The 16,811-nt window shown below is 36.0% G+C and overlaps 1 protein-coding gene across 6 annotated transcripts in view; it reads right to left on the bottom strand.

Moving 5' to 3' along the window:
• LRCH1 (leucine rich repeats and calponin homology domain containing 1) overlaps window positions 1-16,811 on the bottom strand; it is a 111,010-nt gene that overhangs the window by 52,961 nt on the left and 41,238 nt on the right. For all 6 annotated transcript variants that reach the window (XR_003572693.1, XR_003572694.1, XR_003572695.1 and 3 more), the window contains exons 2-3: window positions 7,698-7,842; window positions 4,716-4,842 (exon numbers count right to left, since the gene is read on the bottom strand). Coding sequence is in view for 3 of the 6 variants with exons in the window: in XM_027896963.1 (XP_027752764.1) it covers window positions 4,716-4,842; window positions 7,698-7,842 (272 nt within the window). In the remaining 3 variants the exon portion in view is untranslated. The remainder of the gene's footprint in view (window positions 1-4,715; window positions 4,843-7,697; window positions 7,843-16,811) is intronic.

Consider the following 16,811-nt stretch of genomic DNA (forward strand, 5'->3'; position numbering starts at 1 on the left):
TGTCAGATACTAGCTATCATTTTCGCTGCCAAATGGACATTTAAACCTCTTCTTACATCTTAGGCAACCTGTAAATTTGAGCCATGTCCCAATTATGGTTTCATTTGTGTATTAAAAGAAGGAAACAGTATTTCATAGTATGAAAGCTAAGTGGGGTCATGACAAATTTTTTCTGAATAGCCAATGGAATACACCTACTCTCTTGACTGTTTCAAATTGATTTATAAAGTATCCGGGAGCTCTTGGACCACAAAAGTTGTAAAAGTGAGTCAGATTTCCAAGTAATCTCTTTGAAGACACTTGTTTTAATACTAGTCAAAAGCATTGCATTAACTCTCTATCTTCCAGCCTAAAAAATTATAGTAAAAGCAAAACGTGATTTAGCAATGCTGTTCCCTATATCAGACAAGTTTCTTCTTGTAACAGAATCTCACTTTTGCCAAGGTTTCCTTCCCTTCTCAAAACACAATAAGGAAATTATTGCAGCTTTTAGACAAGGAAATTTAAAATCCCAACTAATGAGTGCATTTTTTGCCACAAAGTTTGCTTAATTGCACTGTTCTCAGATCATTTATTTTTGAAGCTTTACTGTCCTATTTTTAATTTACATACTTTAAATGACTTCTTAATTAGATAACTGATTTTTAGAGCACAGAATTTATATTTAAAGTCACCTTGTGGCAAAGAAACTCTAGACCAAGTGCACTTAGGCCCACACATCAGAACAAGTCAGGGAAAGAGACAGAGAATTGTAAAGGAAACACCAAAAAAAAAAAAAAAAAAAAGTCTGGCAGAGTGTAGCCTCAAAAACAAAGTCCACTTCCACTTCCACACTTACAGCCTTTCAAAACATCCTTAATAAGACTGATCTGTTGTGACAGCATGTCAGCATTCACAAGATCTCTAGAGACAGTAATATCCTTTATCCTACTAAACACTGCAGCCCAACTTGCTTTTTTTATTACTTTGTTAGAATAGCCACAGAAAACAAAGACCTGTAACATTATTCCTAGTTATGCTCTTGACTATTATTAGACTTCATGAGTGTGTATGTGACAGAGACAGTGTTTACCTTTCCCACTTACTTCGCCAATAATGGATGCAATATTGTCAAACACTTATGGTTTTCAAGCTAATAATTTTTTAAGGAACTACACAACCAGGAGTTTGCTTCATGGACATCTGCAGGCAACTGAAGTTCAAACACCTACTCACATTCTGAGGGGCTAGTATTTGCTAAGGTCAGACTTACATTAATTCTGCTTTGTTCTTACCAGTTAGGCCATGTCCTGCCATGACAAGACAATTTCTCAAAATCAGAGAAATGTAAGGCATATTTAAATTTAACATTCATTTCTGTGGCATGAAGCTCAGTGTGGTATGAAAGCAAAGTAAAATGATCAGCTTTTTTCCTTTGTTTACAGTAAAGTTTAAATGGTCTTAAACCAATCAAATTCAGCATATGTATTCAGCAATATAAACAGAAAAAACAATACAGAACTCTGAGTGTATATAAACATATTTATTCACACACACACACAGAAGGAGTTTATCCAAACCATTTAAATTAGGACAAACCTCCTCCTTAAATTCATTTTAAACTTGGGCCTCCTGACTGAGTTGTTATTCCTGAAAACCATGTGGATTCAGAGAGTTTGTGACATATAAGCCATACTGAACAGTAAAAAGCAGCTCCACAGTACATGAGCACATGGACCTTCTCAGGCAACAGCAGGTCCTGCACGGTCAGGCTGATTAAATGAATGAGGTAAAGGACATAAATTCTAGCTGAGAGATTTAAAGGCTTCCAACATGAGACAGGAGCACCCCAGAGATGGAGAGGGCCATTATCTGAGGAAGGCAGCAGTGCAATACTGCCTGATAGGATGGAGACCAGAATTTTACTATACAGCTGATAGTTCTGGGTACAGTTACTGAGCCATCTCTGCCTAATTACTTTTCCTTGACAGAAAGTAGGTTTCAGACTATCTTCACATTAATTTTGCACTCATCCTCCTGGCTGACAGGAGAAGTATGATTGAGATAATAAGCTGCAAATAAAAGTAAATATCCCATCCAAATTTTGCAATTAATTACAATGTGTTTTGTAGGGAGAATAATTTATGCTAGTCTGGTGCTTTTAAGTTAGCTGTCAGAACCCTAGAAATTAAAAGAAGACCTGAAAATTTTCTGCATGTAAGATCTAAGTTACTCTATGCCACAAAATTTATATAAATACCTACATGTAAAAAAAAAGAATTACCTGCTCCATTTTGGAGGGCAGTGGGAAAAATGCAATGTTTGTTGGAAAGATCTGATCGAATTTCCAGTAAATTATATTTATATCACTTTACAGTGGCTATAGAGGTAAATTTTGTTTAAAAAGTTAGATAGAAAAAATCCATTTGCTACGTACACACAGTTCTTACTGCATGCAGCTTGTGAAATATTTAGGGAACCTGAGGTTGCTTGGAAAAGTCCTATTAATACAAGCACTGCAGCCAGGTGGTATCTCGGGATCAATCCCCTGGCCCAGCTCAACACCAGCACAGTGTATGTATTAAAACAGCACTATTCCCTGCCAGAAGGCTAGGCAATGGTTCTGCTTGAATCCTCTGCTATTCAGGCTGGCACTGCTCTCTCACAGCTGAATTTTTCGTGCGACAACTGCAGTATGACTTAATCTTTTTTGTTTGTTTATTTATGTTTTCTTTTAGTCATTCCAGAACAATGATCACCTTATTATCTAAACTGCATTATATTATTCATGCCAATAGAGATCCCCACTCTCAATCCTACCACTATTTGTTTTTCCCAATACATCACAGTTATGTCATTTCCAGTTAAACAGTGCGACTCACTTCACTAGAAATGTACCAAACACACATGGTGGCATCAAACTAAGTAATAAGGTCATCTCAACTGAGCAGAATCACGCTCGATTTAACAAAAACTTGTTATTGAACTATCCCCCCTTGCCACTTTCTAATCACAAAGAACAAGCATCAGACCTTTTTCAGTTTTCATAAATCTTCCAGTCTACCAAGCGGCATGTTGTTAGACACTCTCATTTGAAATACTGTTAGAGCAGGAATTGTTGTGTTCTTCTTGAGAAAGAGTAACACCGAAACTATACTCTAAGTGGAAAACAATAGGAAACTCCAGTATTCCAGAATTTAAACATATATTTGAACTAAACAAATCCAACTGCTTAGAGTATAATCTACATTGATTTTCAAGCTTTTAATTTTTCACTAAATTTTGTTACTAATTTCAAACTGATTTTTTACTAAATTTTAACTTTATTTATAAATCTGGAACCATCATCTTTTATTGTATCTATTTTAAGCACAACAAAAACAATGCTATAGCACAACAGGTTTTTCCTTTTAAGATTGATTCAGAACTATTCTTGCAATCTTACTAAACCCATCACACACAGAGAAAAATTCAAACTATTTGATAAGATAGATTAATAATGCTCAGCAAACAAAACCAACTTGCTAGTCTTTAGCTCAGGCATAAACCAGGAAGAAAAAGGTAACCACCTGTCCATCCTCATCAACAGCCCAATCAATTGTAATCTATAACAGAAGATACCACAATATGCCATTCAAGAATATCAGAATAAAAAAGCCCCTCCCTTGCCACTTCACGTATGAAGAATCAATAACAGGACTGGGGCCTAGAGCAAGATTAGCTAAATTTCTGCAACACAATTTAATGGAGGAACTAGGATTATAAAAAGAATAATATGATAAGCAGGCACTTTCAGGTACAGAAAGGACATGCACGATAAATGGTGTCAAAGGAGACAGAAGCAGCTGGAAGAAAGTTCAAAAGTCATTGTTTTACTATGCATAAATTAGCAGTGTCAAAATGTAGTTTATCTGTCAATTTGTATCTCAAAAGGCCAAGATGAATAGAAATAACCAGATGATATAAAGCATATGCCATAAAGAATTCAGTCTCAGCCTTCCTATAGAAGAGGAAGATAAAGAAAGGGAAGTATTATCTTATATAAATTTTCCACACATAAATTTAAAAAAGCATGTGCAATTAAATTTTTTTTTATCTATAGTAGCAAATAACTTTTCTACTTTTTCAGATATTGTCACTGAGTGGATGATCTCTTACAGATGATCTACTGCTTGTAGAAACAGTATTCATCTGGACAGTTTTGAAAACAAGAGGAATATAACTTCGGAGATCTGTTTAGATGGGTGTTCCAGGAGAGAAAGGCTGCATGACAAATGTAGCGAAGTAAAATGAAAATAGACTGACAAGACCAGTATCAGGAGCGGAATGCAATATGGTAAGTAGAGAGTAGTAACAGACAAAAGGGAAGCAGGAGGGGAGGGTGCTAAAGAAGGGGTACAGCCTTGCAGAGCTTGATGTCAGAACCTTTGAACTTGATACAGTGAAACAGGGAGCCAGTGCAGGGGTGAGCAAAACTGGTAAAGACCATGAACTAACTTTGAAGCTGAGTTTTGAATGAACCAAGGGCATTGATGTTGTTTACAAGAGTCTCAAAAGAATATAAAGGAAACTATTATTGTGTTACTACCCAACACTTGAAAAAAATTAAGTCTTTCAACCTGCATTATAGTATTAAACACTTGTTCAAATACATGTGCAAAGTGATTTTTTTTGTTTCTATTTAAGTACAAAAGAAGTCAAAATAAAAAGTGAAAAAAAAAAGATCAGTAACATACCAATTCCATTAACTGTTTTAGCTGACCTATCTCTTCTGGAAGGGAACCTAGCTTATTGTTACTTGCAATTAAGACTTTTAGAGGAAGACCACACAGGCAAGCTGGCAAAGAAGAAAGCTGATTTCGACTGCAACAAAACAAAACAAAACATTAAAACCATCAGTGATGTTCTACGGTACGCTCACATAAAGTCTGAGAGTTGCAAAATGTCTTCATTTTCATGGGTCAGATTTTAAGCAGATAAAATTTAACTTTTAAAATGCCAATCATGAAGAAAACACTTGCATATCAGAAATGCCTGCATTATGGACTAAACGACGCTGTGGACTTCACCACTCTAGAAAAAATGCACTATATCAGTTTAACAATATTGTAACAAATCTGTTTTTCACCAAGAACAGCTGTTTCCCCTCCTAATGAATACCGGAAAGTCAACTGAGACAGTATTTTGCAAGTATTTAAACATTCCTGTGGTTTTACATGCCATTAAAATGGATGCCTTTTGTTTCAACTAAAAGACAGATATATAAATTGCAGATAAAATGGTTATTTTCTCAATTCCTTTAAAGCACATTTATGACTGGAGATTACTTGATACTTCTTGTTCTATAGTTCTATGATATTAACCCAGTTAAATACATCAAAAAAATTCTGGGACTATCAATGGTTCATTTCTTTGCAAGATTCACATGACAAATGTAAAAGATGGCAAATGTCATGACCCTTTGTGATCACCACATGATTAAAAATAGTGATTTGTGGCTCAATTTCCAGAAGAAACTTCATGCTCATCAGAATAATATATTTTCTAATTTGTCACAGAATATTTAAAGGTTTTTAAAATATTTGTTCTTTCTTATGAGTATTAACCCGTAGCAAAACAATGAACAGTAACTTGAAAGTGGCACCGCAGTATAAACCATTTTAACCAGTTTCTGCTTGACTCTTAAGGCTTCAGAGAGCAAAAGTGTATGTTCGAACTCTAAAAACACATGGCAAAAATTTTCCAGTGTAGTTTCAGTAAGAAACACTGAAGTGAAACAAAAGCAAACAAAAATCAAAATTCCGCAAGTTTCAACTGTCAACCCAGCAGAATAAAGCTGCATATAAAGATGCGTATTTGTGCTCCACACAACAGTCTCAAAACGTTTTACAAAGCCAACTATCATCATATCTCTGTTGCACAAGCCAGGAAACAGATAGATATCAAATAACAAATCCAAAGACATTAAAATGAGAAATCCAATTATTAACCAGCAGAAGTTGAAAAAAGATTCAATGCTTATTCTGGAGCCAGGTTTCTTAATTCTAGTGTCTTTACAGATGCCTAATACACAATTTTTTCTAAAAATTACGCAGAAATATTTTTTTAAGTTCTAAAGAACTCAAGCTGAGGAAGTCTAGACTCTAAATAGTTACACTATGCCACAGACCAGTATATCAGACACACACAAGAAGCAAGTCAAAACAATTTTTAAGCTCTACAGAACTCAGAAGCAATCCACTAAGAGAGAAGGAACAGTACATCAACAGGGCGAGTAATAAATCATCATTAGTTTAAAAGGAAGTTCTTTAAATAAAACATGAACAGTATCAACCAAGGCCCAAAGACATCATATATCTCTTGGCATCACTTTCTAAAACTATTTAACATTTGGGCTCTGCTGGTGACAGGCAGAAAAATATGCATTCTAAATCTATAATGAATTTCTTGCCAAGAAGCAACACAGTTAGAAAGTCAAGGCTATATTTCCTTCTTTAACCTGTTTACTATGTGTAACTAATCTGGAGAAAGGGTACATCCAAGTGAAGGGGGGATTTAAACTGAGGGAAATGACCTTACTTTATAGAACTTGAAAAATTTCCTTTTATTTTGTCTAATTTACTATCAGATGTAATGTAAAATCTAACTATTATGGTTTTGTGATGATTCACACAAATTCCATCACTACACTGAGTCACTGGTTCATGATATTGAGTTCTGGGTTAATTCTAATTCCTAAATTTACCAAAATATTTTATGTAAAATTAACAATTCAGTCTCAATTTTTTCATGTATATCGAACACTAATGCAAAGTTTCAAGTCTATTCCTTGTATGTGTGCAGATACTCAGGACACACTATTTCATTTCAATTTTTAGAGCCAAAACAGTGTTCCACAGTGGTCAAAACTGCAGTACAGTAATAATACAGGAAGGCTTGAGAAAGATCCTCAGTGTTGATAAAACTGATGATCAAACCTTCATACCTTGAATTTAAAGGACCAAGAGCCACTTCACCGTCTGCTCAAACCTCATTCTCACAAAGATCAGATTATTATATTTTACTACTACAGTTTTTACATTATTAATTGCAAAGAAACCTCCACACCTTGCTCCAGCTGAAAAAGGGCTCACATGCCCTCCATCAAAAGCACATATGTGTTCACCTGCACTTTCAGCAGTAGCAATTCTCTATACTGATTAGTGTTCATACAGACTTTTCATTGAAAGAAGACAATGGTATCTAATTCTTGGCCATTTCCTCCTAAAATAGACAGTAAGTATATTTATTGCATAAGATCAAACCTTAGTGATAAAGTATCATGCTTTTCCATCCTATTCCCCATGGACAAAAATATAAATCTTCTGTGTCCATCTCTTCATCTTTTTAAGCACAAAATGTATGTTAAGTTTTACAAAATTTGTCATGAGAAGTGAATTATAAGAATCCAACTGTGCTGGTATGATTAGCATTCTGAATTTGTTAGAAGAATATGGGAAAGAAATGGATTAGTATTTCTTGGTCTCTCTTAATAATTAGCTTTTCATTTTGGCCTTCAAAATGCCTTCACACAGAGCTGTATCTACAGCCAATGAGCTTATGCATTACTGTTTTCAGTAAAATGAAAAAGGTAGTCAGTTGTTCCAGAAACATATAAAGTGCTGACAACAAAATCTTTACACATTTACAAACAAAAAAAGTGGCAAAGTTTAACTTACCTCAAATTTAAATAAGTTAGCATTTGCAAGTTTACTATGGCATCTGGTATATTTTTAATACAATTGTGGTATAGATTTAGTGTTTCCAGTGACACAAAATGGCACAACTCCACAGGAACCTCAGTTAGTCTGTTCTTGGATAAATCTGAAAAGAGAAAAAAAGATGGTATGTTTTTTGAACCTGTAGAATGATGCACTTTGAAAAGCTACACTTTATTAATATAAATGAATAAATGTAATCTATGGGGAGATGGCAAATTAAACCATTATTTTTATTATGCAAAATAAATCTGATACGAACATTTACAATCTTGAAATGGAAGAGACTGTGTATAAAAGAGCAAACCTTCAATTATGATTTATTTGGTCTAATAAAAAGCAATTATTTGCAGTACTCAATATGGTAAGGAAATACTTGCAGACAGAATCAAGTGTAGATTCCAAAGCTCATATAATATACCCAAAGATTTAGCCAATACAGAGTTAGACATCTGCAAATAATGATAGCATTGAGACAAAACAAACAACAAGGATTACATCTTTAATTTCTTTAAATAAATAAATTTGTTCTTTGGGTAACTCTTCAAAATGACTTGTATTTCCTAGGTCTAAACCATTTATAAATGAATGTTACCTAAAGAAATAGTGGAGGCCTTCAGGAATGGATTTGATATAAGTACATACAAGACAACAGTGGACTCTAATCCCCTATGTGAGTGCTTGTAGCCACAGAACAAAAGTTTTTGACTTTTGATCGGTTGTTCACTCTTTATTTCTCATTCTAAGCACACAGACACAAAGGAAAATCAGTAGGAAGAAATGTTACTGAGGTTTATTCCTTACCTACCACCATATGAAGAATGAGGTAGCATAATACTGGTGTGAGCTCAAGTCATAAAATAATAGTGCATGCCAGCATTAGAACGAATCAATTGGGATCAAATAATTTCTTAAATACTGTTGCAGAACAAACACCTCTTATCATCAGAAACTGCACAAATGCTGCCTACCCATGTCACCAGACAGATAATGTGACCCGAAGAACGGTCATCTGCCTCAAATGGAAGGAAAGGAATGTGCATAGGCAAAAAGAGAAATGTCTGATGGGAAGGAAAAAATAGAACTTAATAATCTTCTCACTTCTTCACTGCTGCTATTTTAAGACTCCTCCCTGATCCTTCAACACTTATTTCAAAGCTTACTTACTTAAACTAAATAAAGGGAAAAGCAGTCCAAGTACAGCATGTATATTTTCACAGCCCTTATGATCAGACTCCTTGCTTTAGGACCATAAAGCAATTCTTCTCTTTTTGGGAACAAACAGGTAGAAATCTGAAGAACTTTTTAACTTCCTTTGCACTTCCAGACTTGTCAGTTTGCTGTGCAGGAGCATGGTTTTAATTCAAAACTACTACCAGTAGGAAGGATTTATTAGTTTTGTTCTTGTCTCCTACAACGTGAGCTGAAATTCAGCACACCAGCTTCCACTGTCCACCTCATTGCTTCTAGCAAGGAGCTGGTTTCATAATTCCATCCTCTACCAAGACAACAACAACGGCCTACAAGTGCAGTAACTGAGAGCAGCCCTGCTGACCCAAACGGCAGCACAACCGAATTAAGCATTTTAAACAAAATTATTCACTTCTAAGCTACTACACAGCAGCAACACTTGAATTGTTCTGCTTCCTCTTACCAGGTTTTGATGGCACTTAGATGCAGCACTACATCAGCTTCTCCTTCCCTTCATTTCTGTCATCAAACTAAAACATTCCCTATTTGGGTGAATGTTATTACTGTTTCCAAGCAGGAGAAAGCTCTTCAATGTTCCTCTGCTTTAGTGCTTTAATCCTCTACTGTTTCTATTTATCCCGAGAGTGCTTGTTTACTAGCATGGCATTCCAAAAAATATTATTATCAGATATTAAAAGAAGACTGCCGAGCTATAACTTTATGAATCATTCAGGGGTCCTTTGTATTTTACAATTCAGTTACAAAGGAAACCTTCCTTTTTTTTTTAAACCATGCTTTTCGGTGGAGGCATTGCCATGAACATACTGCTCATTTCTTCCTTAAAAAGAGAAGGAGCAGCAAAATCCAGAAAAGTGAACTGAACTTCAGGTCTAGGCTGAAAAGAATCTGGCATGGCACTGAATGGTAGATGGACAATGACAGCCCATCCTTCAGCTGATCCTTCTCCAGTGATACACAGATCAAAACCTGTGAACACAAAAATGTTCCTTCCTCAACTGAAGAAAGACAAATTAAAAATATGCAGATAATTACAGACAAATTCCTTCCTGTCATCCTCAGGACCATGGGTTATAGGGCACACTACATACACAACAAAGGAAGTGAATTATTTGTTACTGTCTAGTTATCACACTCTAAGATAATTTCAACACTTTTATCTGTTGTTGCTTCCTAAATGATGATGGTAATAATTTAAAAAATCTAATCTATTCACAGTGTAAGGCAGAAGAATAAAAACTACACATCTTATTTAACACTACTGTAACACAACTTAATAGAAAGGCAGAAGTTTGCTACTATAATTTAATGATAAAAGGTATCATTAACACCAAATCTGAATGTCTTCATGAAACACAGTACTGAAATGGAATCTGACATACAGAATGTCCATCACGTTTTTAACTAGTGGTAAAATTTTTGCCAAAAAACAGACTTTCCTAATCATTTGGAAGTAAAAGAAGAAAATAGATTGTTTTTAGTCAATCCTAGAATGAATGTGAGCTTATGAACACGATACAGCTGTGAAGAAACCCTAGCAGCTTTCTGAAAATTCCATATAAGAAAGCACATCTCCTCAGAAACAAAAAGGAAAATAGCCTGCATAACAATTTTAGACTATACCTTAAAAGCATACATAAACAGGTATAGAAGAAAAGGTATAGAAGAACAGGTATAGAAGAAACCTTTGAAGTTTACATAATTATTTTGACACTACTTGATACAAAGGTACTTTTGCCTCAAATTCCTCCATCTTACAATTAGCCTGTATAAAAACTGGAGTTAACCCGAAATAAAAGTTCTAAACTAAAATAGATGAGTTAAGCCTTAACGAAACTGCAGAAACTTTAACATACTGAGAAAAACAGTGTGCATGCATCTGGATTTTGTCACCATTCATAAACTTTCTGAAAAATATTTTGCAAAGTCATTCTTGGGTTATTTAGGGAAAAGGAAGAATGCAGAAACTAAACTTTTAAACAACTTCTGAAAATATTTTTAAAACACTGAAACAACTAGCTGGCAAACCTTTACTTTCTTCCTGTAAATTTTTAACTCGACTCTTCCCAAATTGCTAAGCTGCACATCCCCCTTACTTCACTAATTTGATGAATAACACTTATTGGTAATTAATAATAATGAAGTTACTATACAGACTAGCTTTTGTTTAAAAGAATTTTGAATAATTTGCTTATGCTATCTAACAAAAAGGAGATCTAAAAAATTAATGAATCTATGATAGTAGAAGGACATTTCATGGTGGTCAAGACAGTACAGGTAGGTTTCACCTGAAGTGACTATTTCCCATAACTTTCATTACAAAATAGGCGACACAAATATCAAACAACAGGGCAGGGGAGGCCATGAACTGAAATAAGTTTCTGCTTTAAATGAAATACACCATTCATTATTTGTGACACGAAGACATTTTCACACTACATCTGGTTTTACTTCATCTTTCCCTGACAAGAACAAGTTTTATAAAACTCCAAAATAAAGTAGCACAACACAAAAAAATAGCCAAGTCAGTTTAGAAAAAAATATGAGATGGAATCTTGATCTTTAAAAGAGTTGGTAGAATTCTGGCACAGTGACACGGCTTTTGTATGAGAAACATTACTATGTTGGAAGGAAGACAGGAACTACACAAAATAAGCACTTCCTCATCTGGGAGCGAACAATAAAAAGCAAAAAGATCAGACCGGTAAATAAGCATTTAACAGAAAACTCCAAGCCATATTTTGGTGACTGGTACACCCCACAGCCAGAGACCACGCTGCCACCACACCAGCCATAACTGGCCACCATCCTTGGGGAAATCTTTCCATTCCTGTAGCTCTCTCAGTATATCCACCACAATGAAGTACAACCACTGACTAGGACCTTTCTGACCTCACGCTTTACAGCCACTTTACAGATAACCAAGTGCCACTGTACATTTATATGTGGTATAAAACACTGCTGCTGCTGGAGAAGCCAAAATGGTTTTGTCAAAATAACCAGAGTAATATAAGAAGACAAATCATTATGTTTCTTTCACTAAAGCTACCAAAGTACTCCAATTTTACCACTTTCTAGTGATTACTATATTATTAAATATCAGTTATTAGTTTTAATTTATTATTTAATTTATTAAATTAAAATTGCAGACTATTCACTGGAGAGCTAAACAACTTCAGGCTTTAAATCATAACAGTAATTCATTACATAAATATGCTTATGCACTATTACACCACAAATCTTAGCCAAGAACTTGAAAAAAAGCAGTTTATTAAAAAAGCAGTGATTTACAAATTTCAGATTACAGACAAATTCACCAAAAGTTTCTATTTCTAACACACAAACCTACAACAGACAAAAGCTGGAATTATGTAAGTAAGAAAAGTAAGCATCTATCCATCACTGAGCAGGAAATTTTATATATATACAAAAGAAATACCTTTATTTGCTATGAAGCTCTGAAATCAAGAAATTGCAAAGGAAAAAAGTCACCCAAATAACCTTAACTCCAGCCCACCTAGTTCCTTTTTTTGTAGGATTCAGCACTTACTGAGGAAGATGGGAATCATTTTGAAGAACCTATTTGCATTTGTACTAAGACACCATTCAAAGTATTCAAATGAGATGTCAAAAACGGATTTGGCAAAGAATTCAAGCAATTCACTGTAAAAACCTAAAAATAATAGTAAGTTCAACCCTAATTTCATAATGTAAATAAGAATGTTAGAAAATGGATTAAGAAGTCTATAGAAGACATAACCATACAGGGCTCTACCTTTTATACTATAAGTTATCCCTAGTTTTATCAGGCTTTTAAGAAGCCTGTATTTCATTCTTAGCGAGGTATATCTTCATTGATAACTGAAGCCACAAATTGATGGCACCATATCTCAGAGACTTTTTGGAATACCTGCTTAAGTGCACTTCAGATCTTTGGCAACACAGTATCCCATCTTGGCAAAGAGTCATCTATTATCAATGTCATTGTGTCTACCATAATCAATCAAATAATCAATGTTATCTAATGAAGCAATTACTTCATTCTAGCCAATTCTTCCCCCTAAATGGTAGGAAAATGCACCATTCTACAGACAAATGCTATCTATTCATCATGAAAACACTGGAATGCAACTATGAAGTGCTATATACTTTTAAGACATGCCCTACAACTTGTCATTGTCTCTATATCCATGGCAGCATACCTTGTCCCAACTACTTGTCCTCTCTACCTGCCAGAATTAATGAATAATGCCCTGGATGTACATTCAGCTTTTACTGTAGTCAGCAACTTCTGCTGACAGGGATGCTGCGCAAGTGGAAAAGAGGCAACAAAGGCCTCCACTGACTCTGGCATCAAATGCATTCTGCTTTGTTCATGAAAATTATGCCACAAAGAACGCATGACATTTCTTCACTAAGAGACATTTCTATTTCAGTTATTTAGCAGACAGAATAACAAGTAACACAAGACAAAGAATAAAAAAAAAAAAAAACAAACAAAAATAATTACGCTTCCACAGAAGAAAAAAATATGAGTCATGCATAGACTCAACATTTTTCTTTCTGAAAGTACAACTTGTATCACATTGAAAGAAAAGGTAGTTCTAATGCTGATTCCTAACGAAGTCATCATTATCAATGCAATAATATATCTAGATCAACACTACTGAGTCAAGCTGTATGACTGCTGACTGAAAACATGCAGAAAGTGCATCTGTCTCAGGAAGGTAGACATAAAAAATGTACAGACCTTGCAAGACATATATTTTTAACAGATTATGAAGTGACTCTGCTGCTTCATACATCTGGTAAACGCTACTTTTGAGCACTGTCAGTATGTTTTCCTTTTCTACCGGTCTGCCATTGATTAATTTAAGAATAAACATTAAAAATCTCCACCTCAAAGCCACAGTTAAATTAAGATTACAGTACAGTTGTAGGCAATTTCAAAGTGATCATACACATACTTTTGTATCCACTTTTCTATTAATTATTAACATACCAAAAGTTTCTATAAAGGTACACAGAGAGGAACTAAATGTTGGGTTTAGGGGAAAGGGGAAAAAATTGGACTGAAGAAAACAGTCTGAGAGCAGCAACTCGTAGAGCCCTGCAGAGGTGTCACCACTAGAGGGGGTGCCGATCTCACAGACTCGGTCAACACCCTCAAAGGGTGTTTCACCGTTTCTTTCTTTCAAAGACCATCCACAGTGGATGAAAAGGACAGAAACAGGAAGGTACACATTAAAATCACCCCAAGCACTCCTACGAACTTATCGCCCACCCCAGTTTTCGAAATATGACAAATGAGTCTGCTCACCTACAATCATTACTGCAGCAAGCAAATATATATACCAATTTCTAATGGCCTCAAGCCCTTAAAAAGAAAAGTCTACTCTAAACCACTCACACTGAAGGCGCTTTTCCCCAGCCTTCCTTCAGATGATGTAAGAACACAAGGCATGGTTAAGCTCTCTGTAGTACAACAATAACAACATTTGGAAAAAAGCGAAGATTTGAGAAGACCCTGTTTGCATTCCACCCCAACAAACCTGATCTACTCTATTTCATCCAGCACTCCACTATGGAATAAATAGCTTACTTTACCACAATGCCCTGAAAACTCCCAATAAAGCACAGCCAAATGTTAAGAAACACGCACCCTACATTTCTTCTCAAGCTGTGCACTAACTAGCCTGAAAAAATCCAGCAGTGTAAATTTGCTCTCCCAGACACCCCCAAATTTTGAGCAAACATCACTTCAGGGTCTTCTGTTTTCTCTGTGTGTAAAAAGGAGTGGGAGAAGGGAGCTAAAGGCTGGACTATTCTCATTATGAGCTCCAATTCCAAAGAGATGAAAGGAAATTTCTCCGCAAGAAAGTCTGGAGGAATTAAAAAGAAAAAAATTAATACAGTAGTCTGCCTTGTTATTGCACCTGCTTTTAGGTGCCACAACATAGCATTTAAATTTCTCCTTTAGCTTCTACTTCTTTCTGTTTTGGAGAAAACAATTTGGTGGCAATAAAAAAATGTTCATGTACTGGAGGCGAACCTGCTGTGAAAATGCACAAAACTCACTAAAAACGTACTGTAAAACAAGTGGATTCTTCCTGCAGATCTCCATGTAGGTACAAACAGATGTGGACTGTGGTGGGTTGACTCTGGCTGGCTGCCAGGTTTACATGAAGCTGCTCTATCACTCCCCTCCTCAGCAGGACATGAGGAGAAAACATAATGAAAAAGCCCACAGATCAAGGTCCAGAAAACCTGCTCCAGTGTGGCTTCCTCTCCATGGGCCACAGTTCCTGCTAGGAAAGTGGTCTGTAGTGTGGGTTCTCCAGGGGCTGCAGCTTTCTTCAGTGCACATCCACCTGCTGCAAGCTTGGGGTGCCCCACGGTCTTCTCTATGGGTTGGCAAGGGAATCTATGTTCCAGCACTTGAAGGACCTCCTCCTTTTCCTCCTTCACTGATCCTGGTGTCTGCAGGACCATTTCCCTCACATTTTTCCCACTCCTTTCTCACACAGCTGCCATGTTAGAAAGCATTTTTAACTTTTTCTTAAATATGCTATCACAGAGGCATGATCAGCACTGCCAATGGGCTCAGCTTTGGCCAGAGGCAGGTCCATCTTGGAGCCAGCTGGAACTTGGCTCTGTGTGATATGGGGGCAGCTTCCAGTGTCTCCTCAGGCCTGCAGCCTCCCTCTTACTAAAATCTGGCCATGTAAACCCAATACAACCACCCAAACACTTGTATCATGACATGAGAAAAATATCAGGCAGCAAACACTTTCCATCAAAGTAATGGAAACAACAACAAAATGGCCTTTAATAACACGTGGTATGAAACCTAGTTCATGGCCCATGAAGAATTCCTCCTTCTCCCTCGCCTTCCGCACAAGAGGGAGGACACTAGTTGTTAATTGTCACTCCTTAATAAACAAGCAGCCCTAAGAAGGATCAGTGGATTGCATCATACCAGTATTGCACATGTCAGCCCTGAGCAGGATAAATATTTCAGGTGTTTAGTCAGACACAGTAGCACTAAGAAGAAATCTTCATCCAACTCTAAAAATGTTTAAAACTGTTCTTTACCAATTTGAGCCTTCACAGTAGGCTGACTCAGCGCACTGGAGGAAAAAAAATGAAGTGTTTACATCATATAATATCTACCTGAATACCTTTACTGCATTAAACTATATTTCAGTCATCTGCCTGAACTGTTCAAATTCAAATTTCAGAGTGAACACCCATACATGTGATGGCAGGCTCTTCCCTAACTCCTCTGATGAAACAAAAACTAAAAGCATACCTTGATACTGAAAAGTCCTCAAGATTAGCTGCAGTCACCACAGAAGCACTTTAATTATTAGCCTAGAATGATGTGAGATCATGTAGACTGTGGGCTATAAGGGGACTTCCACGTATATTAGAGACATCTCACAGAACTTAGACTTGGATTAAGAAATTTTTTTGTGAAAGAAGAACAGTGACCACTACTTGCACAAAATGCAAAAGTTCAAAAAATGTGTCAATTGTGTATGTGTGTATATAAGCACGCAGGCACACAACTTTTTCATTTAAGCAACTTTTACCTGTTGGAGAACTGGGAAAGATGTGAAATAAAAACATGAATTACATTCTGTCCCAAAGATAGTAGCAGATCCCTGCATGGCCATACTCTTCTGATGTCTTCTAGTACAAATCCTTTGTTTCAGCCACAGAGATCTTCTTTCTTAATGTTGTCTATTTGGGAAGTCAACACCTTCTACCTCTATGGGGGAATTCCACATGATGCTCTCAAAAAGAGCAGGATGTAATCTAAGTTCTAGAACCTTTTCCAGCCCTCAGAGAGCATACTAAGAA

The sequence above is a fragment of the Empidonax traillii genome, unplaced genomic scaffold, assembly GCF_003031625.1.
Source record: "Empidonax traillii isolate 1590-97213 ecotype Southwest subspecies unplaced genomic scaffold, ASM303162v1 scaffold521:size443152, whole genome shotgun sequence".
Taxonomy (NCBI): Eukaryota; Metazoa; Chordata; class Aves; order Passeriformes; family Tyrannidae; genus Empidonax; species Empidonax traillii.